General features: G+C 47.2%; 1 protein-coding gene and 1 non-coding gene across 7 annotated transcripts; both read left to right on the forward strand.

Moving 5' to 3' along the window:
- Positions 1-415: 415 nt before the first annotated feature.
- PRPF39 (pre-mRNA processing factor 39) lies at positions 416-27,980 on the forward strand. 6 transcript variants are annotated; one of them, XM_006264089.4, is made up of 14 exons: positions 416-508; positions 10,647-11,004; positions 11,916-12,041; positions 12,687-12,805; positions 13,290-13,457; positions 14,639-14,804; positions 15,274-15,381; positions 17,961-18,125; positions 18,445-18,571; positions 18,700-18,968; positions 20,740-20,924; positions 22,626-22,700; positions 23,487-23,607; positions 27,146-27,980. In XM_006264089.4, the coding sequence occupies exons 2-14, from the start codon at positions 10,681-10,683 to the stop codon at positions 27,200-27,202; spliced, it is 2,010 nt and encodes a 669-aa protein (XP_006264151.3). In that variant the 5' UTR covers positions 416-508; positions 10,647-10,680; the 3' UTR covers positions 27,203-27,980. The 6 variants fall into 6 exon arrangements, with proteins under 6 accessions (XP_006264151.3, XP_019351463.2, XP_019351457.2 ...); XM_019495918.2 differs by lacking the exon at positions 416-508 and adding an exon at positions 9,042-9,234; XM_019495912.2 differs by lacking the exon at positions 416-508 and adding an exon at positions 10,252-10,394.
- Positions 19,046-19,133, forward strand: LOC132248949 (small nucleolar RNA SNORD127). The gene has a single exon (XR_009460420.1). It is a non-coding gene; the product is annotated as a small nucleolar RNA SNORD127 (small nucleolar RNA).
- Positions 27,981-27,995: the final 15 nt, after the last annotated feature.

Raw genomic sequence — 27,995 nt, forward strand, 5'->3', positions numbered from 1 at the left:
GTCCTTAGACCAACACGGCTACAACCTACATCGCTAAAAGTAGAGCATGACACCTCCAACACGCTTTCAGCCTCACCGCTGGAGGAGCTGGACGCGCTTGTATGGCTCTGGGTAATGTGGTTTTTGTACCCATGGCTTTCCATTTATTTATTTTGCTGGGTAACTTTTTTTTTGTCCGTGGTGCAACACGTGTTCCTCTAATTTTTTGTGGGGGAAGGGGGGGACACGTGTGGCAAGCCCCAGCCCGGCGGCCCTCAATAGTGGCTGCGACTCGGCCGCGTCGCACGTGGCACCCGCTCCATGCACGCCGGCGCGCGGCCCCTCAGCGCATGCGCTCGCGGAGACCCCGGACGGGCGCCAGAGACGGAAGGCGCCTGCGCAGTGCGGGCCTCTGGGCCGCGCCTGCGCACTCAGCTCCAGCGGCGTCCGCGCATGCGCCGTGCGCGGTGGCTGAGGGTCTGGCCGCGCTGGGGCGCCCGCGCCGGCCCCATGTGGCAGCGTCCGACAGGTCAGCGCCGCGCCTGCGCCGGGCGGGGGCCTCGGGCCTGGGGCGGGGGCCGCCCGGGCCCGACAGCCGTCCGGGGCCTCCTGCAGTTTGGGGGGGCCCTGGGGCCTCCTGGGGGTCCCTGAGAGAGGTCTGGGGGTGTCGGGGGGGGTCCCTGTGTCTGACGGGGCCTTGCGGGTGTCCCTGGGGGGTGTCTGGGAGTGTCCCTGGGGGTGCCCCTGGGTCTGGGGGGTGCCAGGGGGGTGCCCCGGGTCTCCTGGGATGTCTAGGGGTGTCTGTGTGGGGGGTCAGGGGGTGCCCCTGGGTCTGGGGGTGCCAGGGGGGTGCCCTTGGGTCTCATCTGCATGTCCTGGATGTTGTCTCGTCGCTCTTCCGCGCGACACTGCTGCGCGTCTCTCGTCCGGGCGGCGCGAGGCACCTGTCGCAGGGGTGGGGGCGGCGAGGCAGCTCCCGCCCGTCGTGGCCCGAGCGCCCCTGTCACAGCGCCGAGCCGAGATCTCTTACCAGGCGCCCACGTGCCGAGCTCGGCCCTGCCCCGCACTCGTTGTGGCGTCGGGAGCGCATCCTCCTCGTTTTCCCGGGACGGTTCACGAGTGTTGTTTCCTGGCACTTTTGCCAGAGGTCGGCTTCACCCTGCTCTTACCTCTGTACTTGAGGTTTACTGGTATATAAATATTTTGGTTAGAGATAGGGAGTTAGTTGCATGACTAAAATAACAATCCTTGTTCGGGTGTCGTATACGATTAAGATTATGTAGTATTACGATTACGATATTGTTAAAAGCAGCACAACTTTCTGCTATAGTCAGGGCGCTAGGAAGGGTGCTAGCTTATGGGTAAATCGGATGGAAGAGACCTTCAGTCTCGGGGTGAATCGGAGAAGCGGTTCGTCGCGGTTCTGGGGTACTTGTTCTGTCCTCCGAGTAACGAAAGACTGGGAGCAAGGTATTACGTTCAGTTGGTTGAAACAGTCCTTTTTATTTTTCTTCCCTTATTTCTCCAAGTTATTTTTGAATTAAAAATAAGCAGTAATCTATCCGTCACTCCATAAATATGTTTAAAGAGGATAAATAATATACACTAAACTTTTAAATAGAGAAAGAGCATGACTACCGGGTGCACTCACTTCAGTTGAAATTTAATAAGATGAGTAATATCCAGCTACAACGGGAATCTACGACATTGCAGTACATAGGCTCCTGTCCGTGTCTTTAGTGTAACAGGCAGGACAAGGTGGCATCTTTATAGACTAACTTGGAGCTTTCTTCATCGCATGGTATGAATGGACTTGCAGAGAACAGTGGTACTAAATTGAATGGAATAAAGTAATTTAAATAGAAAGGGTTATTGGGAAAGGAGGAGGAAGGTGGGCGCGCTGCTGAGAAAGGTGAAGGGTGGTTGAAGAGATCAAAAGGGATAAATAAAACAGTTAATGCACTGAGGGATTTAAGGGGTATAAAAGCTAGTCTAGGCAATGGGGTAAGAATCACGAGTCTGTGTTGGGACCGTATGTAACACAGCCCAGTCTGGGGAAGATTTCTTGTTTCTCAGTTTTTATTCATGTTGGTTTTTAAAGTTTTGCTGTTTCGGAGCAGCTGCTCTGAGGTCAGCGATGGCACATCCCAGGAGGTTGAAGTATTCGGGCCTGGGCCTGTGTCCAGTCCGTCCAGTGCAGGCAGTGGGGGGGCACTGCAAGCAGGTGATGGCATATACGGCTTGGGTAGAGGAGATTGTCTCTGTATCAGTGTAGATTGCTTCGTGTTCCCAACTCAGGCCAAGCAGGCAGGAGTGATTCTGCTTAATACTTTAGAGGAGACTAAAGGAAATTTCAATCCCTGTTAAATAGGGGTACACCAATAAAGATTTTTTTTGGCTGATACTGATGGCCAATTACTAACTAGTCATATCAGCTGATACCGATTTGATAGCTGCTACGCATCCCACCAGGTTGGACAGCAGTGTCTGGCCAGTAAGTCTGTGGGGGGAAGGTGTGTGTGGGGCGGGGGGCAGATTGAGGCCCCCGTGGTGAGGGAGGGAGTGGGGCAGGGGCAGACGCTGCCCAGATGCAGGACGGAGCCCCGGGGGGCAGCTTCTGCCACTGTGTGCAACCCCGGGGGAGGCATGGGGGCATGTGCTCCCTGGGTTTGCGCTCAGGGCAAGGGTGGGCTGTGCATTTGGGGCCAGGGGGCTGTGCCAGCCTCTTCCCAGTGGTGGGGCTGGGCTGCAGCAGAGCTCAGGCTAGGTGGAGGTGGCAGTGCTGGGAGGGGGGTCATGGGGTAGGCTACAGCCACCCCAGAATTTACTGTAGCCCCCCCGTAGCCCCCCTCCCAGCTCCTCCGCTGCCTGCCCTGAGCACAGCCCCGGCCCAGCCCCCCTGCTGGGAAAAAGCTGGCCTCATCCTTCGCCCAAATCCAGGGGGCATGTGCCCCCCATGCCTTCCCCAGGGGTGCGCGCAACCATGGGAGCTGTCCCGCCCCCTGCCTCTCCCCCATGCTCTCTGGACCAGCTGTCCACAGCTCTGTCCTGTGCCCAGCTCTGCCCTGGCTGGGCAGCCCCAACCCTACTGCCTCCCTTGCTGTGGGGGCCTTGATATGCCACCCCCACACCCCTTCCCTCACAGACTTATCGGCCAGATGCTGCTCTCCAACCTGCTGGGATGCATGCTTGGCTGCGTGCATGCACGCCCATTTATCGGTGACATCATCAGCCAATAAAAGCTGATTGCCGATAATGTCAATTTTCATTTTATCAGTGCTGCTACGATATGGACTGATGTATCGGTTCAGCTCTACTATTAAATCTTGGGGTGTATTGGTTTAATTTATGTCTTTGGATGCTTTCAGGCAAAACTTTGGAGGAATATTTTGGGTCCTGCTTGGAACATGTACCTGGGTGGATGGAGTTCATCATGCTGCCCTCTGTATTAGAGTATCTTAAGAAGGAGCAAGCCTTCTTAAGAAGGAGCAAACCACTAGATGGTGGTTTGTTTGCTAGATTTCATCTCAAATGTGTTAATATTTGCACCTAGAAAGGAATGGGGAAAAAAAAGATATTGTTTCATGGATCCAAAATGTTCTGAGATAAGCAGATCATTAATTCAACCAAGTTTGTTGGTTCTCTGACTAATAACAAGCAGTGGTATTATCAGTGGGTGGCGCACAGTTTTAGAAATGTTGATAATTTTGACAACTGAAAGTAGTCAAAGAAGTTTCCTGTTTTAGTTGAAGACTTTTGAAACAGCTAATAGGCAATAATGTTTCTTCCATGCATTTTGATACTGGATATCATTTTAACTTTGGAACTCTGTGATTTTTCATGTATTTGGAGATAATCTTGTTTTCCTCCACCCTCATAGTTTCAAGGTTACAATTCCAGTATCTTCTAAAATGTTTTTGCTGATCCCAGCATTGCTTTGTGAGCTGTCCTCCTCAGGCCTCCTGTATCTTGAGCTTACTAAGACTGCACATTCTAGGTCCAACTAGTAACAGATGTTTTCCTTCAAGGGGCCGAGGGTACAGACAGCTTTTAAAGTGTTCTTTGTTGTGGGGCAGTCAAATGTTCCCTACTGCTTGAAATGAAAGTTGTAAGGAGCCATTTTAATTATTTTGAATATTAATCGGATTATCTTCAGGATGCAGAAATCTACTGAACATTCAGTCTTGCATTTACTAAATACCTAGGGCTAGATTCGATGCCATCGAGATGCCGTTTTCTTAGTCCTCAAATCAGCAGGAGCAACCACTACAATTTGTTTTCCTTCTTGGTAGCCTGTGGTCCCAGAGAACTGCAAAAGTCCAGGAAATGCGCGTGAAAAGAGGTCATGTCTTTGAAACGCTCACTAAAGAAATCTGCTTCTGGTGCTGGACAAGGCAGGTGCCTTCTGCAAGTACCATCTGTGCCTCGAGTCCTTTTGGCAGAAACACGTGGGAGGCCATTCTTGGCCTCAGGCCTGGGACTCTTTTTTTTCCTTGCAGCCTGTCAGAGCCTGAGCATCCTCCAGAAAAACTAAGACTTTTTATTCGAGCAGGCTTTTAGTTAAGTTTTGGAGAATTTGTTGTCCATACCTACTGTTTTATATTCATCTTTTAAAAAATGTATCGTGCTTTTTATCGTCAGCCACCCTGAGCCTATCTGGGGAGGGCAGCAGATCCATCTGCCAAATGTACGCATACGTCTTCCAGAACACAGATACGTTTGATAGGATGTTAGAGAGAATTCAAGAGTGCTGAAGCAACTCCACCGCTTGTCCTAAATGTTTTAAAGGAAGATACTGTAATAATCTAATCTAATCTAATCGTTGTTGAATTCCACAAGGTGCAGGTAAACTTGCGTGTCCGAGCGATTAGACTGTTGGAGATTACTTGCTCAATGCCACCTTCTAATGAGTGGTTATGCTGATGCAACCACACATCAACTCATGATACACACAGGGTTGTTCCTCTGATTGCCCCAGCAAGAGTGCTTGTGATCAGCATGTTGATCACTTCTTTCTCTCTGAGCTCTGCAGGGAGATGCTCTTACCGTGTTCCTAAGCATTGCTCTGCCAGCTCATTTTTTTTTTTTTAACTTACAAACATGAGTAGAGAAGTCGATTTTCAGGTGCTTCTAAGAGGTTTCGATGACTTTGATCCTGTACTTCCTTTTTATAACAACAACTGCAGGTAATAAGACAGGCAACACTTTGAAGCTGACATTGCTGAATCTTGAGATTATGTCGAGTATTGTTAAAATGGAAGCTGAGGCCTGACTTGTACGGGAGCCATCTGAATAGTAACGGATATGGTTATGCCTTGTGTGGAATAACTGTACAGCTCCTTGGCCAAATGCTGCATTTCTTCCAGACGGTTTTTACAGTTATTTTCTGGGCTTTTTTTGGTGCCAGGAACTCTGATTTAGAGTTCTCCAAATACTCTGTTTTGGGGCTTTTTGCAGGATATTCCCAATGCACTCTTTTTTTAAGTGAGGGTATAATTGTGAGTACCATTAACCAAATAATACTCAAGTAGCTGTAAGTAGTGTTGGTTTGTGACATTGTAATAGGAGAAGTGGCCACTAGTAAAGGGTGCTTGTGTTTCCAGTCTGCCCCATTATTTTTACCTACACAGGATGTAATGATATAGTTATTTTTTATCATTTTTTGGGAACAGCAGAAAATACATTCAAAATGGTGACAGGGTAGGTAGGCTGTCTATCTCTTTCTCTATATTCACCCTGAGCTTGAAATAGCTGGAAAGTGAAACTTGCCTCGATAGAGTTGTGCTCGTGTCTTATTCTGGGAAAAATGTTTTTAATTGGAGTTGTGCATGTTTGAAAATCACAGGCCTCTCATTCATGCAGTGCATCCAGGAGGAGCTTTTTTTGTGTGCTTGTAACATGCAGGCAACAGGTTTCATCAGTCTTGCCTGTTTGGCTTGGCTTAGCTGCATGGAGAAAAGTCGGCTAAAGTCGTGCAGCCCGAGGATTGGGCTGCAAGGGAGGGAGCCCCTGGCACAAGTTTCACTTGCGAGGAGTTCAGGTCAGTGCTAATGGACGGTAGAGGAGGTGCATAAGGTGCTCTTCCTGTGCACCGTGAGTGCCTGAAATCTGCAGGGGAGCCTCTTCCTCTTGGTGCGGCTGATGGGGCATTTATGGTAGCATCCAGCCAACAGCTCGCGCTGTGGAATTTTCTGGCGCGATTCCCAGTCGGCTGCAGGTCAGTAAGGCTTTAAAGACCTGGAGAATGAATCTGCTTTTTTTTCTTGTTCCTTTTCTTTCCTTTTTCAGAACTGTCTGATTCCACACGCACGCCCGCAACATTAATGATGCCTGTGCAGGTTAAGCAACCAGAAGCTAGGCAGTACGTTGGTTAAGCTGCTTTCATTCTCAACTGTGTAATGCAGTGGTGCTCAATATTTTTTTCCATTGGGCCGAAAAGGCAGTGCTTGGTCCCTCTGTGGGCTGGATCCGGCCGGTGGACCCAGTCTGGCTGCCAGGGCAGGCACAGGGGGGCTCCGTCTGGGCTCGTGCAGGGGGTAGCCTGGCCTGATATAGCTGTGCCAGGGAAGGGGGCTTGGCCTGGCCCTAGCCCAGCTGCACGAGTGGAAGGGATTGCATGGGGAAAGGGGGCATGGCCTGGCCCTGAACCAGCTGGGAAGGGGGAAGGGGCATGGCTCAGCCCTATCTGGGTGTGTGGGGGGGAGGGTTGTGGCCCTACCCTAACCCATGGCACAGGGCTTGGGATTTTGGCCGTGTGGAGGGATGGCAGTATTAACTGCCACTGGTCCCCCGCCACTTAATTTCCCAACCTTTGAGGAGCTGCATGGGCCAGATCCTAAGGCTCTGGGGGCCGGAGGCTGAGCACCTTTAATATAATGCAGATAAATAAATGGCTTCGATGCTGTCCTTGCTGGTGCCTAGTATCTTGTAACCCCAGGTGGGACCAGAACCTCATTGGTGTCTAAGCATACAACAGGAGACTACTATGCAGTTGTCTTCAGTGGCACAAAGTGAGGCATTTTTTTAAAGTACAAAGAGGATCCTCTTCTCTCGCCCTCTCATACAGGAGTAATAGCTACGTTTAGTAGGTCCAGAGACGGAGACTAAAGAACTTTTCCCTTCACCACCACTTCCTCCCAGTTCACTCCCTGCTGACATGATGGTTTTTGGTGTCGTGAGAAATCCAGTTCACTTCTCTCTCTGAGAAACAGCAGAGAGCCTTTATTGTCAGGCCCCTTCGGGGATCATTGCTTCCTTTGCGGGGTGGGGGCACAGTTTGGTTCAGAGGCTCTCTTTGCAACCCAGTGAGCAAAGAGCTTCCTTTAACCCTGCACTTTTCCCATCTGCCTTATCCAACGGTCTCGCAGGGTTTCTCTTTAGTGTCGGGATTTATACAGGCAGGGTAGAAAGCTTGGCATCTAGTCAGCCTGTCTGTCTGTCGGAGTCCTCCTGCATCCCATCACGACCGCTAGCGGGGTCAGTGACCAGGACAGAAATGTTTGGCTCATGGAAGAGCCAGGCTAGAAGGTCGTGTGGCCTAAAATGAGACTATCAGCTTTCGGAGGGCAGAGTTGGTGCAGTGTTTTTCTGAAGCGTTATGGAAAAAAGGCTTAGTCAGCTCTACGCTGTTACCACACTGCATGGAAGTATCTTCCAGGGATAATTTTACGCCTGTGAAGTTATTTGCATACTAGATGTTATTTGCATGCAACGGCATGAAGAAGTGTTTCTGTTCAATCAAGAAGATGTATTATTTTTCAGAAGAAAGAAACAGGGAGCTTGAAAATGGGTAGTAACGTACTTCAGTAGTCCTCACTGTTGGGGCTTTTTATATGGTCTAGTCCATCTGTAGTCATCTCAATGTATTTTTGCTTACCGTGCAAGCGTACGTGGGCTCTGCCACGTTCATCTGACTGATCTCTTTCCTTGCGTGCCTGGTGTCGTGAGAAAGCTGGCCTTCCCATGCTTCGAGGGTGTGTTCAGGATGCATTTTGGGCAACTCTGCTGTTCTTTCACAGTCTCCGTTGCTGTTAAGCCTTGTTTGATGGTATCTTTTGTTGGACCAGCGTATGGTTGGGAGAGATGCTAGACTGATGATTCTCAATCAGGGTGCCACAGCACCCCGGGGTGCTTTGAAATCCTTTCAGGGGTGCTGCAGGATGCCACACAATGTTAGCACTATTAGGTGGACAAACATGATTCACAAGATAAACCTAGAGATTTCAAATAGGAGTCCAGAGTTCTGGTCTTTTTGAGTTGTTTGCAATAGAAAATCTGCTTTGTTATTTTTCGGTAGGCAAAAAGAGGTACCAGTGGGTGCCTCGAGTCTGTCCACGGGTGCCTCGAGTCTGTCCACAGATGCCTCGAGTTTGAGAATCGCTGTGTTAGACGCACAAAACGTTCTGTGACCCGAGGAAGGATATTTTGTTCCTGCAAGCTTGCTTAATATTTCTTCTGACTGTAAAGTTGGTCCAGTTACGTATTGCATAACAGATCTTGCTTCTTGCATGCTCCCTGGACCATCGCAGCTATACAAGCACGGTAAGTCCAGACACAGGATTGGGGGGGAATCCTTTCCACATAGTGCTATAAATGGCCTTGCTGTCTGGATTTTTTTCTCTCCTGCTTTATTGGATTGGTGTCTGAGCATTGGCATGTTGAAACAAAGATGTGCAGCTCTGCTTCTCTCACAGTTCAGCAGGAAGCCTAGGGATAACTTTCTAGGGATGTATTTGGATTGTGCCGAGGACGGCTCTCGTGCCGCACAGAGGACTTCAGACATGGCTAACCCAGTTATCTGTGGTTAACAGTCATAGATGGTTCAAGTTGGTACTGCCTTGCTTACGAGTGTGGTGAAAGCACAGATCAGTGGCTATGATGACCATTTGTTGCAATGACTGCGTGTTGCAACATAGTCCACACGCAATCCAGTTCCAAACCTGGTTTGGACTTGCAGATAGACTGCCTACCCCCTCATGTTTTGGATCGAAGAAGGGAACTTCACAATGTGTTGGCTCTCGGCAGCAAGACGGGGTGTGGTAAAGACTAGCCTGTGCACTAATTGCAGGTTATGGGGCCTCCTTGGCTGACTAAGGGGAGGCTCTTTTTCATCCTAGAGTCTGTCTGCTATAAAATCCTCAGCTGCTTTTAATGGGTTGGACTTGGGTTGTGACTGTGGAGGGAGGAGACTTTCCAGATATAAAAGAATGCTAATGAAAACCTAGCGGTGGACAATGCCTGCAGTTCCTGTCCCAGGTGAGAGCTTTATTATTCATATTTTTATTCTTAGGCCCTTGTTGAGGATGATGTAGCACACGAAAGACCCCAGCTCTTTGTCGTTTGTATTACCGAGGAGCCCCAGTCACAGACCAGGCGCCGTTGTATGAGACAAATGCAGACTAGAAGGACAGGCTGCAGGGTTCGGAGCTGGACCCTTATGTAAAACCAGACTGTCGATGGAGGCATGGAGATGGAAAGGAGGGTTTGAGGACAGTTTTGTGGCTTTTGTGTGTTGCATTGCATGCACCTCTCAGCTGTGAGGGGCAGCTTAAAGACCTGAGGCACTTAAAATTTATTACCTGGAAGCGGATGGCATTTTTCTGACCGTAGAATGGTCTCTTGTTGGGTTTGGAGAGAGATCAGTGAGGGGGCCTTGAGATCCAGGTCTCGATCCAGGGTTGCGTGGCTGCACAGAGGGGAACAGCGCATTGCAGCGAGCGCACAGCTGAGTCAGGCCACCTGGTGTCTGTTGGGGTGGGCTGGGCTGGGCTGGGCAGTCGCTCTTGGCAGAAGATCAAGGGTGCAGAGTGGGAGGAAGATTGCGTCTGTCCTGCGGGAGAAAGTGTCTGTGTTACGGGTTTTGCTGAAGGTCAAGGGTACGAGTGAGAGGCAGGTTGCGTCTGTCCTGAGGGACTAGGAGAAAACATCTGTTTTGTGGGGTTTTGCTGTGGAGTAAGAATCTGTGCACAGCCTGGGCCAAACCTGCTTTGCTGCCCCTGATCCTGGTCCGTGGTACGATGCCCCAAATGTCTACAAACCCTCTTATCTGCTAACGCTTTGCTAAGTGTGAAGGACACTAGCGAGCACAGAAACCGCTTGGCTGAGAGAATTCGCGAGACAACAGACACGTGTGTACAGCGTACTTGGGAGATTGTCTCAAATGGTTGAAAAGCAATGGTGTCAAGTGTAACCCTGTCTGTCTCACCTTGGGATTCATCTAGGGCCAGCCAGATGTTTTGTTGCTTAGTCAAAATGCTATTTTTTCTTCTGTAGGCTTCAGTCTTCTCTGAACTATTCCTCTCCTTGTCTTGTTAACGAAAGCCAGAGACCTGAAGGTCTGTGAGACAACTGTGGCATTAACCTAACAAAACTGGGTGCACCTAAGGATGAAGTTTCCAGCCTCTGCATGTAGTCAGGTGTTGATTTTTATTGGACTTCTCCTTGTCATCAGAGGCAGCATGGCAGCTTAGTGGCTATTTGTAATGTTTAATTTATAGGAGCAGATACATTTTGACAATTAAGAGGAAGTTCTGTAAAAATGACTTCCTGCAGTTCATCTGGATTAAGGGGCAAGTGGTTTTTCATGCAACCAGGACAATTTAAAAATTGACAGCTATGTGTTATTGTGGCATCGGGAAGGTGGTAATCTTTCATCTGTGTTTCCTCAGGTTATCACTTAGCAGAACAACCCTAGCAGCAGTTATGCAGAACACAGATCGCGCGGAGGACGACAGAAACTCAAGCAGTGACAATGCAGGCAACGGTACAGAGGCAGCGGGGGAGCAGCCTACGGACTTCAGTACTGAAATCATGAGTGTCACGGAGATGGAGCAGTCTCCTGATGGCTCTCCTGATGCAACGGAGGAGACCACACAAGACAGCAAAATCCCAAACGTTGCAGACTTAACGACGACAGACATAGAGGCTAACTTCCCGCCAGAGTATGAGAAGTTTTGGAAAGCAGTAGTGGAAAATCCCCAGGATTTTACAGGCTGGGTATATCTATTGCAATATGTTGAGCAGGAGGTTAGTACATCTTCCTTCCCACCGTACTTAACAGAAGATGAACTAGGCATTGAACTAGACTTCTGGTCCCTTCTAGCCCCAATTCCATGTGATCCTGTGATTCCAGTCATTAAATGGTATTGCTCTTGAGCGTGGCTCTGGTCAGTCATGATTTGCCATTTCATCACCCGCCTAAGAACATAATGCAAGCGTGAAGAGGGCTAGTCCTTTGAAATGATTTAATTGGAGAGTTTTGGAAGAGATTTGTCATGACTTGTAAAATCCTTTTAAAGATTAGCCCTGGCTGGCTCCTTACATGCATGCCCAGATCACACGTAACGATTGATGTTTGTCCAGTACTTTGAAGAGGTAAAGTGCTGTTGAAGTGCTAAGTATTGTTACTGGCCCTGCTGTTAATGCAAACTTTTGCTGCCAATGTTTCCCTGTGACTCTCGGAAAGGTTGGCATTGCTGCAAATTTTTATGCTGATTTAAGACGGGCAAAACTCAACGTTTTGTTTCTGTGGCTTGTGCTGAGTTAAATAGATGAGGGGTTGCCTGTAGAATCACTGAAAATGCGGAGCTCTGCTGAGACCTAGGTGAGGGTTGATTGCTTCTCTCTAGAGGCTGAGGTCCAGAGGCAGAGGTGGAGAGAAGCAGTCTTGACTGAGGGAGGATGGCAGGGATGTATAAGAATACTTGTGTGCTGGGTGCGATCAGGTCATGCCTGTAACTTAAGCCACCTAGCCCAGGCATGAGTGTTGTTGCTGGATGGATCCAAAATTGTATTAAAAAATGGTTAAGCACATTGATGTTACAGTATAGCTTTCTGTATTTTAAGTGGAATGGGTGCCTTCCCTGTAGCAAACAGCCTCAGTTCTTTAACAAATTGTAATTTGGGCTCATTGAACATTTTCTTTCTTTCTGTTTCAGAACCATTTACTGGCTGCCAGGAAAGCATTTGACAATTTTTTCACACATTATCCATATTGCTATGGATACTGGAAAAAGTATGCGGACCTCGAAAAACGCCACAGCAACATTAAACAGTCTGATGAGGTACGTAGGTAGCTGGAGAAGGCTTTTACCATTGGTCCTGTAAGCCAAATAATGACTGAACCACTGCAAGTCATTTGGCTGCCGGTACCTGCCCTATGTGCTCAGATTTATAGGGATTTTTTTGTTTGCACTTGTCACTTCTGTGGCATTTGTAGCTAATATGTTTTCTCTTTGTTGGCAGGTGCGTTAAACCTCTACAGTTTGTCAAGCTTTGCAGTGCAAGCCTCTGTATTACACTGCAGCTTAACAAGTAGGGCAGGGCTTTTCTGTCACTTACATTTATTTCTCATTTTCAAAACAATATATAGTTGGTTTGCTGGTCACAATTGCTACATCTTATTGCATTTTTGGTCAGACGCTGTCAATGATGCTCTAATGGGTCTGTGCCCTATGGTCTGTACCCCAAAGCCTGCCCACACAACCTGGTCAGAATGCAGGGACCGCTGCGCTTTGAAGATCAAGACTCTGCACGTGGAGATCAGAACATTGCCATGTTCTATCCAACCTCCACCCAAATGGTAATGGTAGATTATTTAAACAAAATTCCAGTAATTAGTATTTCTAAGGTTCACCGGATAACACAGTGTTGCCTCTCTATTAGGACACCATTAAATCTTTGATGTACAGTTCCCGTTCTCTTCATAGGTGTATCGCAGAGGGCTTCAGGCAATTCCTCTTAGTGTTGATCTTTGGATACATTATATAAACTTCTTAAAAGAGACGCTGGACCCTGCTGACCCAGAAACTAACAGTAGTGTAAGAGGGTAAGTTGGTTGCAAAGTGAGTTCTTGGTGAAACACGGCTAAATAGTTGCATAGGAATATGTGTGGTTCCATGAAGATGTTACGATCTTCCCCTGTGAGATGGAAGCATCCATCATTTTATGATCTCTTTGTTTTATGTTCGATAAGACTTCCATTCATTCCTCAGAGCCTTGGAGGTAAAGTCTTTGGGAAGAAGATAGTAATTTTCTGTTCCACTTGTTCCCTTTATCGTGAAAATACCAGGAAACTCTCTCCAGAGCTCCTCTTTCTAAAAGTCTTAGTTTGGTTGTGTATCTGGAGAATACTTTTGGTCAAGTGCATCTTTTGAATCTCCTCAATGTACAGTTACATATAAAGGGATGTGATTTTTTTTTCCTTATTTAAGTGCCGTTTCCTCACCCCTTCTCCCTTTCACACTCCCACTACATCTTGTTAGATGATCTACTCCATCCACCAATATCAGTGAATTTATTTCACTTTTCAGAACCTATGAACATGCGGTCCTAGCTGCAGGGACAGATTTCCGCTCTGACAGACTATGGGAGATGTATATAAATTGGGAAAATGAACAGGGTAACCTAAGAGAAGTTACAGCTATCTACGATCGTATCTTGGGCATTCCAACACAGCTGTACAGCCATCACTTCCAGAGGTAAGGAGAGCCTACAGCTTTATGTAGCTTTGTACTATTATTATAAAGGTATGTGTGCAATAATCTTTAAAATATTTTTCTGAAACTGAAAATTGAGCTCGTGTTCAAATTGAACAGAGTTCCTGCATTTAAGTAAGAATGGTGCTTCCTCTTCAAAAACACCCCCCAAAAAGGTTTTAAGGAGGCATCCAGTATCTTTATTACAGACAACTCTGCTTATGTAGCATCTTCCTGTACTTTACATATAATATTAACCTGTATTTTTATTCTGTATATGGTTACCATGACTTTTGTTTTTCACATGATAGTCCCTCCTTTTCTATTTAAAGAAATGCTAATAAAAACATTGGAGACTGAACACACATTTTCAGCTCTTCATTTATAATGGGCGGAGATTTAATTTTGGGGAGATCAAACAGATCTCTTGAGCTGGGTGGAGGCAGCCAGACTTCAAACTAATGAAGAGCATGTGATGCAGTCAAATTAGTTTAATCATGAATTTCATGTAAAGCAGTACCGCTTGAGGCTGTAGACCAGTTGACTAAGCTGTGAAGAGCGAGTTCTTGTTCTTTGAAGCACTGAAGCAAAGTTCAAGTATTGTTGTCTAAAGAAATACTGGAAACACAAATATTCATGAAGTCTGCTGCAACCTACTCGTCTCTCTTTTGTCTTCTCTGTTGTCTTCAAGAACAGCGTGGGAACTGTAGATAAGAAAATATAAGTCAAATGGGTTGATTTCCTCTCCTCCCCCAGAAATCGTACTGTTCAACTTCTAACTCCGTGTCCTGCTACAATATCATGCTCATTGATGGGAAAAACACTAAACAAATTTTGCAACAGTTCCGTTAAGAGAAATATTGATTGATTTTAGTTAGAGAACATCTATGTTTTACTTGGATAGGGGAGACCGTGCTTCTTGGATAGGGGAGACCATGTATCTTACTTTTGGTTTTCAGTCTTCCTAGTGGTTTTTGCAGGAGTTCCTTCTTAGGCACTGAGAAACTGCCTCGTGCACATAGTAGGTATATGTAAGTTGAGAAAAGTCACATCTCCAGCACAGCTCTAGGTCCATAGAGCAGCAAGTAGCTCAGCACGTGCTGATAAGCAGGTTCTTCTTAAAGTGAGCATTTTTTTCAGGTTAGATGTGTAAAAATCACTGTTGTCGGCCCTTCCCTTTTCAGATTTAAAGAACACGTACAAAACAACTTGCCCCGAGACCTCTTAAGTTCTGAGCAGTTTATTCAGCTGCGCAGGGAACTGGCTTCTGTAAATGGCCATAATGGGGAGGCTGCACCACCTGGAGCTGACTTTCCTTCTGGAACTGAAGACATCACTGACCCTGCAAAGGTAAGCGTGCAGGAGAGGTGGAGGAGCTGCTGTGTCCATGTTCGCAGCAACAGGATAGATAGAGGAGGGTTGAATACTCCAAATAAACAGGGTAAGAGTTGTGGCTTGTTTTCCAAACTCTTTCCTTAATATTGGCCTGTGCAGATTCCTGTTGCACAAAGGCATGTAAAAACTTGGAACCGGCTTGAAAGAGTTGCCTGCTGGGAGCTGTGCGCATCCAGAGGACTGAGTCCCATTTGGATCCAAGCCAGCCCTCTGAAGTAAGCAGCAGGCCATTGGATATAATACTTCCTCAGAGCCAGTGCTCTCTTATCCTGTTTATTTGGAACAGCACTTAAAGTCGTTGTGTAAGTTTCTGTGTTTAATTAATGCAGGCTGCTTCCATCGTCAGGTGGTGTTGCAACCTTTGATACTGGACACCAGCATCTGTCTGCTTTTTGTTAATTGCTTATTTAAATGTGTCTCCTAGCTAATCACCGAAATAGAAAACATGAGGCACAGAATCATTGAGATTCATCAAGAAATGTTCAATCACAATGAACATGAAGTCAGCAAGAGATGGACATTTGAAGAAGGAGTAAGTTTACCTGTGTTTAAATATTTATTTTTTTTTCCTATGAAAGAGTGGTCTAGATGCTTGAATGTAGGACTGGGAACATGAATATCTGGGGGTGTGTGAGCCTGGATCTGCCTATACTTGGCCGACATTTCTGTCAGGTTTGGGCCAAATAGCTTCTCACTGCCTCTCTGTCGCTTGTATCAAAAAAGTGATGGCTCCTACCTCTCATGGTCACATGTGAGCATCATTTACTAAATGTTGGTGGAAGGCACTGAGTGTTGCTTTGGGAGAGGGAAGATAATATATTTCACTAAGTGTATTAGATTGGGTCTTTTTACTTTATATTTTTTATTTTTTTTTAATTTGCTAATGCCTAAGATTTGTCTTTAAATAGCTGCAAATTAGACTGGTCTTCATTTCATAAAAAGAAATGGGATCCAGGCAGTTCCCACACTTGCTACTTTTTGGTCACTCTTGGGATTATCACAACCAGGGGGAGAAAGCAGTGTGTTTTTAAATGAAAGTAGCATATGCAGAACCCTGGGCAAGATGCTGCAGGGAGTAAAACACAGGTTGGAGCAGTGGAAAAAGCTTCCTTAGACCTTTTTTTCTTTTTGCAGGGCACACTCCAGCACACTTTTTCCTGTGCCCTCTTAAAACAGGCCAAAGGCTCTGCTAACTTTAACAGTGGCCTGTAACAGCCGTACAGGCTGGAGCAGTGTTTAACCTCTAGGAAACTTCTGACCATGAAAATCGCCTTTAGTTGCCACTCCAAGAGCATAAGTGACACGTGGCATACAGAACTGCTGTCTTTGTGCCACCCTAGGGCAAATGCTTACTTTGGAGCCACGTAACATGGATGCACAGTGCACTGTGGCTTTGCTCCAGCTGAGTTCACGGAGCAGGAATTTTCCTGCAGGTTTAACTTGGCATTGTGCAGCCCATCTATATCATAACAGATGCAGCTGGGATCAGAATTTGTTGTTAAACTAGGGAAACAGGAATGTAAAAACTGCTGCGTTGACAGTGTTGCCCCATTTAACAGCTCTGTGGCAACCTTACCTGCTGGGCCTCTCTGACTTCCTCGCTTGGCCCAGCTGATTCAGTGTTAAAAAAAATATACATGTGAGGATGGATTTGCATTTCTCAGAAAGTTCTCATTGAACCCAGACTTTAAAAGTGGGTGCCTACGTAAGGTGCTTTAATCCCAATAAAAGAGATCTGATTCACCCAAAGAACCTTGTCTGCTTGTGTCCTTAGACCAACACGGCTACAACCAACGCCCTTTAATCCACATTAGGTGTCTGAGTAAGTGGCCTGACTGCTCAGAAATGCTTGAATACCTTTCTAGATTAAATCAATCAGTTAAGTCCCCTTGCTCTGCAAGAGCTAGAGACAGATTGGTTCTACAGGCATCAATGTAATGGGCACACGAGAGGACTGTAGCACAAAACAGAACTGCTGACAGGGAGAAAAACAGGGTTGATAAAGGACAGTCATCCAGAAATGGAGCATCTACCCTCTGAAGGGGAAGTCCTGTTAAGCCTGCTTCATTATTACCCCAGCCATCTGCCTCTCTTTCCTTATCCAAATCATAAAATGAATTGCGCCCTCGGCCCACAGCATCGTTTAGACGGGGTTACCATGGGAAATGGCAGGCTTTAATTAAGTTCAGATGCCCTGCTTTGCTTTATTAAGGTATTGACAACATTACTCCTTTTAATAACAGTTGGAAGGAGCTAGCAGCGCGGATGTGCTTAAGGTAGTTTCAGTGCAAGAGAGAAACTTCTAGGTGAAATCAGAGATGGAGAGAAACAGGCGCATCTGGAGTCCTGCAGGCAAAGTGAACCATGTAGTGGTTGCTCAGAGTACTCAGGGTGTGGTTGGAGAACAGTCATTATTTGTTCTCGCATGGCATCCTGCCCAAATCTTTCTGCAGTCAGCATTTTTTTTTTGGAAGGTAATAATTTTATTGCTGAGATGCAATCTTGTTAGCTTTGCAAAACTCAATTAAAATGTTTACTGTTGCAGCGCATGTAAGTGCTTTAATTGTTTTTCATCCGAATGGTTCCCAAAATGATTTGCGGGATTATAAATGATTAACCAATTATATCGGAGGGCTGGGTGACTACAGAAGTAAGTACTTTATACATATGCAGCTTGGGTGGTGAAATCGGTTTTATTTACCAGTTCATTGCTGTCATGTTTGAATTGCAGATGGGGGTGGGGAGGAGGAGATGAGTGGCTAACCGTGTTTGCAACGGGACTTCTTTACTTAAATCCTGGAAACATTTCTGTTGTTCCTTTGGTTGTGTGAAAACTTCTTTATAAACCCTAGAGTTTAGTTTAATAATGCCAACCTTTTCTTTAAAATGAATCGCCTCATGACAGCGTTTCTTTAAAATTAATCAGACCACAAAGTTCCTTCAGTCCGTTTGTTTAAATAACCTGCGCAAGAATATAATTTTGAAAAAAGTTCAGAGGGTCATTACATGATCCAACTACAAAAAAAAAAAAGTTTCTTGCTAAGTGTTATTTTTGCCCGTGTTGTCAGTTTACTGGTGAATTTGCATTCCCGTGTTGTGCATCCATTGCAGATAAAGCGGCCTTACTTCCATGTAAAACCTTTGGAGAAAGCTCAGCTGAAAAACTGGAAAGAGTACTTAGAATTCGAGATAGAAAATGGGACTCATGAGAGAGTTGTGGTCCTCTTTGAAAGATGTGTTATTTCTTGTGCCCTCTATGAGGACTTCTGGATTAAGGTAAGGGCAGTGGTTTCCCACTGAACTCTTTCTGATTGCAAACATTGATCTAGTGACTAACCTTTTGTACTCTTGTTGAATGTTGTTCATATATAACTATATCTGTTGCATTAGGAGATGGTCTGCTTGCAACCAGATTTGACTGCTGCATATGCCAACTTCGTTGCCTCTCTACGTCCTTCCTTACAGAAACTAGTCTAGTGGTTCAATAAAGGTGCTGAATGGGTTTAAACAAAAGAATTTTATCGTTCTGTCATGTATTTAAAGACCCCAAATAAGCTGTAAAATTATTCAATCTCTACTTTGTTTTCAAATGTAGTATGCCAAATACATGGAGAACCATAGTATTGAAGGAGTGAGGCACGTCTACAGCAGGGCCTGTACGATACACCTTCCTAAGAAACCAATGGTTCACGTGCTGTGGGCTGCCTTCGAAGAACAGCAGGGTAAGAGTCAAGTTAAATGAGGAGCCTTTTTAGCAGCTCCTACCTCTACTGTTAGGAGCAGAGTTTATTTTTATTTTTGGATGTGGTAGAGCATGCATCATCCTCAGGGCCTTGCATTTCTCTTTCAGGGAATATCAACGAAGCAAGAAGAATCCTGAAAACGTTTGAAGAGTGCGTTGTAGGATTAGCCATGGTTCGCCTGCGAAGAGTGAGCTTAGAACGCAGACATGGAAACATGGAAGAAGCTGAACACTTGCTCATGGAAGCTGTGAAGAACGCCAAATCAAGAAACGAATTGTCATTTTACACCATCAAGCTTGCTCGGCATCTCTTCAAAGTACAGAAGAACCTCCCAAAGGCAAGAACAGTGCTGTCGGAAGCCATTGAGAAGGACAAAGTATGTGTTTCCAGAGGGCTTTGTAGGCAGCCCTTTGTCTCGTGTTACATTTCCTCCTGATTTAAAGCTATAAAGTGAGGCAACAATGATGACAGCTTGTCAGTCTGTATGTAATGCGTTGTATTACTACATGGAGACACCAGTCCCTCTAAGCTGACGTTGCCAGGTTTGCAGGTTTTGAATCCTACCTTTTACCCCCATCCCAACAGCACTCCTGATTTCCCTCCTCCTTCTGAGGCATGTCCTTGTCTTCGTCCCTCTCCCTTCCAAAAATAATAAGCAGTGTTTCATAGTTTCACAGTTGGTAGGGTCGGAAGGGACCTGAGCAGATCATCAAGTCCAACATCCTGCCATGGGCAGGAAAGGATACTGGGGTCAAACAACCCTGGCTAGGGGGCTCCTTTTGAAGACCCCCAGGGTAGGGACAAGCACCACTTCCCTTGGAAGTTGGTTCCAACTCCTAGCCACCCTGACTGTGAAGTAGCGCTTCCTGATATCCAGCCTGAATCTACTCTCCGTCAACTTATGGCCGTTGTTCCTTGTTACTCTCAGTAGTGCTCGGGGGAACAGGGACTCTCCCATTCCCCGCTGATCACCCTTGGCCAGTTTATAGATGGCCACCAGATCCCCTCTCAGCCTTCTCTTGTGGAGCCTGTACAGGTTCAGGTCCTCTAGCCTCTCCTCCTAGGGCCTGCCCTGCTGCCCCCGATCATGCGAGTGGCCCTCCTCTGGACCCTCTCGATGCTGTCCACATCTCTCCTGAAGTGTGGCCCCCAGAACTGGATGCAGTACTCCAACTGCAGCCTGACCAGTGTCGCACAGAGAGGGAGGATCACCTCCTTGGCCCTGCTCAAGATGCATCTGTGGATGCATGACAAGGTGCGGTTGGCCTTCCTGACTGTGTCCCCACATTGGCAGCCCATGTTCATCTCTGAGTCAATAATGACTCCAAGATCCCTTTCTTCCTCTGTGCTGATGAGAAGGGAGTTCCCCAGCCTGTAGGTATGTTGCTGGTTCTTTCTCCCCAGGTGCCGTACCTTGCACTTGTCAGTATTGAATCCCATCTCGTTCTCATCCACCCACCCCTGTAACCTGTAAGGGGTATACGAGTGCCAGCATTGACTCTTCATGATTGGCACTGTTTTTGGGATGGGATCGGTTTGTATGGGTGACTGACTCTTGGCCATGCAACCTCTTATCGATTGCAAACTGACACCCATTCTTGGATGTGCTATAGCTCACAAACGAGGCAGGTCCAAGATCATCTCTCCTTGCTCTTGAGGAGAAGGAAGCCTGTACTGGCTATGCTACAGCAGAGAATTGTAGCTTAAAACAGAGCCGTCCAAACTTCAGAAAGGCTGGGGGCCACATGCTGTACTGGTTATGGGCCCCAGGCTGCACACCGCACAGGTTGCCAGGATCCTCACTGTGCAAGTGGTGTGAGCCATTCCCTGCCAGTGCCGTGGGGGTGAGCGCCAGTTCGTGTGTGATTTGTGATTGTGCCAGTGGGAATTTCCTGAGTCCTCCATCACCATGCCGCCCTGCCCTAGCAACTCTGGGCTACTGCTGCAGGAGCAGCGAGGGGAACTGGTGGCTGGGTGGGAAGCCTGCGGACTGCACTTTAACTCCTTCTGGGTAGACGCAGCCTGCGGGCCGCCAACAGGTCACAAAACAGTCTGGGACCCAGAGCTCTTGAGCTAGATAGAGATCTCTGAGAGATGCTAGGACAAACAGTGCTGTCCAGCATTGGCCCTGCTTTGTTTTTGCACAGGAGAACACAAAGTTGTATCTCAACCTGCTTGAAATGGAGTACAGTGGGGATCTCAAGCAGAACGAAGAGAACATCCTCAGCTGTTTTGACAAAGCTGTCAGCGGTGCGTTGTCAATAAAAGTGAGGATTACGTTTTCTCAGCGGAAGGTGGAATTCCTTGAAGACTTTGGTTCCGACGTGAGCAAGTAAGCTTTACCTTGCACTGTATTGGGGTCACTGAAAGAGCTGCTTATTAGGGCTGTGCGAAGCTTTGGTTGCTGATTTGATTTGGAGGAGATTCAGCCCAATTTGGCAGCCAAATCTCCAAATCTGAATGGAATCAGGAGACCCATTAATCTCTCTGAGTCGACTTGGAAGCCTCCGATTCGATTTGGAGAGATTCGGCCATAGGCACAGGTTTATATGTTTTTTTCGATGGACCTCGAGGTACCAGGCACGGCTTGTGAATGCTGAGATGCTGGGGCGGATGGAGCGTCCCACGGGAGCGTGGTGGGGGGTCCGCTGTCAGCGGCTGACCCGGAAGTGGACCAGAAGTACTTCCAGTCCACTTCCGGGTCCACCGCAGAGTACGTGGGGGACTCCCCTGCCCCTCAGATCGACGACTGGTGCCTCTTGGGTCTGGCAAGGCACCCCTGCGGCCGATCTCCAAGCCGGAGGGGCATGAGGAGGGGGTCACCGACGTGCTTGGCGGCGGACCCAGAAGTGGACTGGAAGTACTTGCAGTCCACTTCTGGGTCCACCCCCGAGCGCATGGGGGCTTCCCCTGTGCTCCTTTGGGATACTCCGTCTGCCCCACCATTGCAGTGTTCACAAGCTGCGCCTGGTACAAGATATGTAGAAAAAACATAAAGCTTCGTCTGTGGCCGAATCGCTGATTCTCCAAATCGGCATCGAATCTTCAGACTTGGCCGAATTGAATTGGGACAGTGATCCGAATCGGTGAATCTAATTACTGTTCCCCAAATCAGGCCAAATCTGAATCGAGTACTGCCCGCTTCACACACCCCCTGCTGCTTATCAGTTGGGGAGAGGGTTATACGTAGCTACACTTATGAAACTGGTGTTACTTTTAGTGTTGCAGTCAGTGCTTTGCACTTGGGATTTTCCCAGAAAATCTGTAGCGCAACTGCTCTTCTCTGAAAAGCAGCCATTTCGGCTTAAAGCGTCTCCTGCTCGTTCACACCCCGCAAAACCATTGTTCTTTTATTTGAAAGCTGTGGTAAGGGATCACCTACGTGGGCTGCGTAGTGAGGAGAGCTCTTGAAAGAGGAAGAGTGTTCTTTTGTTTCTCTAAAAACAGTTTGACATGCTTTAATTGTAGACCCAGCCGCATCTTATATTTTCAAACATGTCCTGATTTAATCTACCCTGAGACCAAGTGCTGCTGACATGTTAGAAGCTGCAGGCTTTCCAGTAATACACTTTGCATAGGTCTTCCCTGGGGATCACCCAGTTGTGCAACAGTGCAGCACTGAACAAAGCACTTGGTCATCTTCATGCTCTGTAACATCTAAACCATCCGGCGCTGTATATATGTTTGTGAATATAAACCATCAACTGCCAAAGCAGAAATACAGACATGGTTGATGTTGCATAATGAACTTGGGAACTCCCGATTTATTAATGTGATAAACGTTGTTTATAGAAAATGTTGTTGGAATTTTTTTGTAGAAAATTATAAAATGTACTTACTTGCTACTGACACAGCGGTGCCCCTTCATTCTAATAACATGGATGCGGGAATGCATGGGTACTGTGAACTCTTTTTGAACCATAGCCAAAACTTGGAAAATGTAGAGGTTGCGATCTAGCTATTTTAATACCGTCCTATTGTGAACTTTCCACGCCTGGGCTAAGTGCGGGGGTTGTTTGTTTTTTTTTTTTAGGCTTTTGGATGCCTACAGTGAACATCAAGCCCTACTAAAAGAGCAGGATTCCTTAAAAAGAAAAGCAGAAAATGGGTATGAACTGTTGCCTTGAATTTGTGATACTGTTCAATTTGGTGTACAGATGGTGTGTAATGCATCTGTTTGAAAAGAGTTTGGAAACTCTTCAAGAAAATGGTCAGTGACTACCCCTTGTTCATGGTTAAGGGTTTTTTAAGAGGTAAGATTGGGGGGGGGGGACCCCAGCTTTAAACAATTTGGGCTGTCAGAAATGCAAAATACTAAAAGACAGATGTGTGGTTCCATCCTTAAACGGACTTGAACTAAAATACTTAGGCTGAAGTAAGAATTCAGTTATCTAAAGCAAGAATTAAATCAGGTAGAACTTCCCATTGACTTCTTAAAGTGAAAGCTTGTCTTTGACTGCTTGAAATAAAAAGCATGTCAGAAATTCAAGCTTGAAATTTCAGCCTGTAGCCCTATAAAGTGGTACATTAAGGCAGGGGTGGACAAGCTGTGGCACGTATGCCACAAGCAGCATGGGCAACCTCTGTGTGTGTGCCATGTGACGGATCCAGGAAGAAATAGGGAGTATAGCAGCAGGTAAAGCAGGAAAAAGAGCAGCAGTCAGGCAGGGAGCAGAAAACAGAGGAGCCGATCAGGCAGGGAGCACAGGGCTGGGAGCAGAAAGCAGAGCAACTGCTCGGGAAGGGGCTCTGGCCATCAGAGGGTGTGGAGCTAATTCGTGGCACACCTACTGAAAAAGTTGGCTCCCTCCTGCAGTGGGGTGTGGGAGACGCTGCAGAACCATTTTATGTGTTTTGTTGCTGTTGAACAATGTCTTTATATTTAATTTTTTAGATCAGAGGAACCAGACGAGAAGAAAGTGCATACAGATGATGCGACTATGGCTTCTACGCAGATGATGGATGGAGACATGCAGGCCAATCAGATGGCGTATAATTACAGTGCTTGGTACCAGGTGAGTGTGACACAGTCTGTTTCCTTTGTTCATCCATTTAAAATATACAAGGTCTGTTTTATTCCCAGTCATTTCTTTTTCTGCATCCAGGTACTTGTTGGCCATGTCAGATAAATTCTTAGTTCTCTCCTGTTTTCTCCCTGCCCCTGCTCTTTGTGAATGTAAGAAATGCCATGCTGGGTCAAACCACAGGTGCATCTAGCCCAGCGTCCAAAGTGTGGATGCTAAGATGGAACTGCTTCTTCTCCTTCATCTTCCAGGTCTCAGAGGCCTTTGAATTCCTCATGTTGAGGTGCACCCTTACTTACCATGTTTAATACCCACTGATGGACCTGTCCTTTCTCAGTCTGTTTAGTCCCCATCTTGCCTTTGTCATATTCCTTTGCAGAGGACTGAATACATGTGGCAGACTGCAGCGGTTGGCGCTTGTGCAAATTGGTCCTTCTTACACAGGTCTGCTAACATTTAAACACAACTGCAAGTGCAGGAAGGGTGGAGGGAAATCATTTCTTTTCATGCTGGAACTTTCTACTCTGCAACGCACCTTGAATGCACAAAAGTCACCTCTGGGATGCCAAGCTCGTCCTATTTGTCTGGTAAATTGTCCCAGCACTTCACTTAAGAAGCCATTTGACTTGCTTTGTATGGTTATTAGTACAAGTGCAGTTTGGTACAGATCCACTGTAGGCCTCCATGTGCACAAGATTGAAGTCTTTGGAATAGCCGTATCTGGGGCTGCACACTGCCCTGTGCTATCTCTTCCTTCCATAACAAGGCGTAAAGGGTGGGAAAGCTGCAGCATCCCTCAGTTCTCGTGCTGGCTGGCTGCATCTGACAGAGCCCAGCAAGGATGCGAGCTGTTAGTTTTTCTTAGCTCTGGCTCTGCGCCCTTCAGAACGGTTGGGATGTGTTTTGCCCCCTCGAGGACAGCGCGTACAAACCACCATCCACTGGAGCGGGTTCTGGATGGTCAGATCCCACCCCATTATACAGGGCGGATCAACCTCCCACCTAATGCAGACTTAGCCTTGGAGTGTCAAGCCCTGTATGTCTTGGACTAGACAAATCCTATTAATGGATAGCAGGTGGCTCATCCATCTTCACGGAAGTCATGTACCAAATGTTTGGTGTGCCAGTGTTCTTAGACTACTGGCCAATTGTAGGACACACCTGAAACTCTTAGTTATTGGGGATGTCAATGACAGTCTTGGCAAGCTTTGGAGTATTACTAGGTTGCAGACCCCACCAAGTGTGGGAGAAAAGTGTCTTCCTGTACAGCCTCTAATAGTCAGACCTTTGGAAGCATCACCAACAACATCCAGGTGCTGCAAAGAGACTTGGTTCAGAAAGCTTCACCCCAGCAGCTTGTGTGGCTCTGAACTCATCTACTGGAAGACTGTCCTGAACATGGACACCAAGCTGTTGGCTGAGTATAGAGGACGCACGAAGCCTTGCTGAGGAGAAGATTCGTTAAGCCCTGCATTGCATCCTCGGCTGGCGACAAAGAGCTTTCTACTATCCTGGCACCAGTGAAACTGCAGCAACAGCCAGCGGTGACTTGAGCAATAGAATCAGTGATGGCGGCATAACCACTCGTGGGGTTGAAGGACTCTGGACTCATCAAATGACCTGGGCGACACAACACTCAGTCAGGGCATGTACTTCAGTGCTGACAGTGTCACGTGTCTAGAGGAAATCTCTTCTTCCCCATCGACAGGACATGACTGCTTACCTCATGTGAGCGAGGGAATGCGTCTTTCTTGAGTTGCTTGGTGAGAGCATAGATTGAACGAGTGGTTCTCCTTACTGGGACAGGCAATATCAGGCATATCCTAATCCACTGGTGTCCTGTGGAGATTAGAGGCAGTCTCCTATGTATACTTCCAGGAGCAGTCTCTTCCTTTTTCTAGGAAGAGGAGATTGTGCCCTCTAGAGGCATTGCTGATGCCGGGTCAGGTAGATCTCCCAAGTGTGGGAGCAGAGGAGCAACAGGATTCTCCTTTACCTCTGAATGAGCCATCAGTGGTGGGAGTGGAGACCTCCCCGCTGGATGACCGAGTCATTCTGTTAAGTGAAGGCCAAATGCCACGGCACACGCCTTCCGCTCTTCCAGCCACAGCAGCGCCTGAGGAGAGGTGGTAACAAGTACAGCAGACAAGGTATGAATATTCTTATGCCCACAACATCCGAGGCTCCTTGGTTGTCTTAGGAATCGGAGCTGGAAGGGACCTCCAGAGGTCATCTAGTGCAGGATCTCGCCCGAGGTGGGCTCATCTACATAATTACAAGGCACGCTGCCAGCCACCAAAAGCCACAGGTAAAGCAGGGGGACAAGGGCTGTTAGTGTCTGCTGCTGCAAGGGTTATTTAAAATGCACTCAAGCCATGCCCCACACTGCAGAGGAAGGCAAAACCCCCATGGCCTGTCCCAGTCTGACCGCAGGGTAGAATTTCTTCCTGGTCTCAGAAGCAGCTCAGTTTGTGGAGGAGAAATCCTACTTCTCTGCTTCCTCTCCCTGACCCTTCCTGGATAAAGACAACTTTTTTATTGGGAAGGACGGATTTTACCAGGCTTCTGCACCAGAACCAGGATGAGCTCACGGTGGATGATTTTGTGTCCTAAGACTTACTCCGTAAGTATCTGTGGGCAGTTCAGTTACTGCCCGCTCCACGGCTAAGCAGTGATAGTGCTCGGGGTCACTGCGTGGCTCTAGGTGCCAGGAATTCCCAAGGATGTATTAGTCTGAGGCGTAGTCATCCTTGGACCATCAGAAGTGCTGTGTCAGCACGTACCCTTCAAAGTGCCCTGCTCTGTTCCACTAGCTACAGCACTGGATGGGGGGTAGCAGTCGGGACCCACAGCTTCCCTTCTCTCGCTCCCCTCCCCCTTGGGGGACCTTCTCATCCTGTTGGCTACAAACACAAGTGGTCATCAAGTAGGCGGTATTGGCATCCTGGGGGAGAGGCTTCTACTCCAGGGGGTTCCTTTATTTCAAGGAAACCAGGAGCCGGGAAGGTGTCTTCATCCTCTCCTAGATGGTTCGTGAACGGCAGCCACTTTGGTCTGCTTCAGGAGCATGCCACGAGACCCGCATGGCAGCATCACAGAGCAATCCACTGACCTCATCAGACCTTCTGCCCTTGGCTTCGGGGCCACTAGGGATATGCCCGAGATCTTTGATTAGGAGTGTCCTGACCCCCCCAGTAACCATAGCACAGGTCCCCCGCCAGCATGCCTTCTGTGCTTGACAGGCCCTGGGAGGGGACCGAGGGCAGGCCAGGGTAACTCTGTCCTTTAAGCTGTTTCAGACATGGTAAGGTGCACGTACAGCCCCACAGATGCAGCCAGTCGGAAGACTCTAGTTTTGTGCACACGCAAATACACGGGCATGGTCAGTGGGTCCCACAACGGCCACGTGAGAGAGAAACGGTTGCTGTTGCGTTCACAGCTGTTCATTCTGGAGTTGTTGAATGTTAATATAGCAACTCGCCAAATATCCTGTGCTGCTGACTCACCCCACGTTGTCTTGTTTTTCCAGTACAACTACCAGAACGCGTGGACTTACGGACAATATTATCCCCCCCCTCCCACCTGATTAGAAGAGCGACTGGAGTTCACTGTGGAACTGCAGCAAAGACGGACTATAAAAATATATTTTTTTAAATTTGGGATGTGAAGAGAACTGTTGTCAGACCTGCCCTTCAGTCTTTGCATGTGAGACAAACCGGTGTTCACAGGGTGTACGTGAAGCAAGACGTGCGTGTCGGTAAATGATAATTGAGCTCTCTGTACGCGGCTGGTTTACCATAAATGCAGTTTTATTTCCCATGCTAACTTATGGAGAAATGACCTGGAGAACTTGGTTTTGGTTTCAGTTTTTGCTCGTGTTGGTTCTGTAGGTATCATCTCCTTCAGATGACCACCCATTTTAAGCAGATGAGGGCACACCGGAGCTAGGCAGGGGCTGGAGGGGCCCCAAATGTAAGCAAGGCTACCCCTTTCCTGCTTTTCTCCCTGACCAAAAATTGATCTCCTCATCCGCTTCTCCTGTGAAGGTTTTTCCTGTAACTCGGTGATGGAGCCCAGAGCAGTGTCTGTCCGCATTGTCATGATCACACAACTCTACTGACAGTGTTTGCAAGCTGTCACATGCATTTTATATTGGGGGGGTCACACTATAAATAGAGCGCAGAATGACATTGCAGCCTTTTTTTAAAAAAAAAAAAAGAAAAAGAAAGGTACCGAAACTATCGTGTGTTTTGGGGTGGATTTTTTGTATTTCCAATTTTCATGTATGTTGTGAGCAGACTCTTTATTTTGATCAAAATGATCATTCTTTTTGTAATAAAACTAAGGAATTGTCCGCAAATTCATCTCCAAGCTCTATG

The sequence above is a fragment of the Alligator mississippiensis genome, chromosome 2, assembly GCF_030867095.1.
Source record: "Alligator mississippiensis isolate rAllMis1 chromosome 2, rAllMis1, whole genome shotgun sequence".
Taxonomy (NCBI): Eukaryota; Metazoa; Chordata; order Crocodylia; family Alligatoridae; genus Alligator; species Alligator mississippiensis.

Excerpts from the sequence above, each read along its gene's own strand:
- PRPF39 (XM_006264089.4), top strand. The coding sequence starts at position 10,681 with ATGCAGAACACAGATCGCGCGGAGGACGACAGAAACTCAAGCAGTGAC. Across the intron at positions 14,805-15,273 it reads ACATCACTGACCCTGCAAAG|CTAATCACCGAAATAGAAAA; the intron begins GTAAGCGTGCAG and ends TGTGTCTCCTAG. Across the intron at positions 23,608-27,145 it reads ATTACAGTGCTTGGTACCAG|TACAACTACCAGAACGCGTG; the intron begins GTGAGTGTGACA and ends TTGTTTTTCCAG.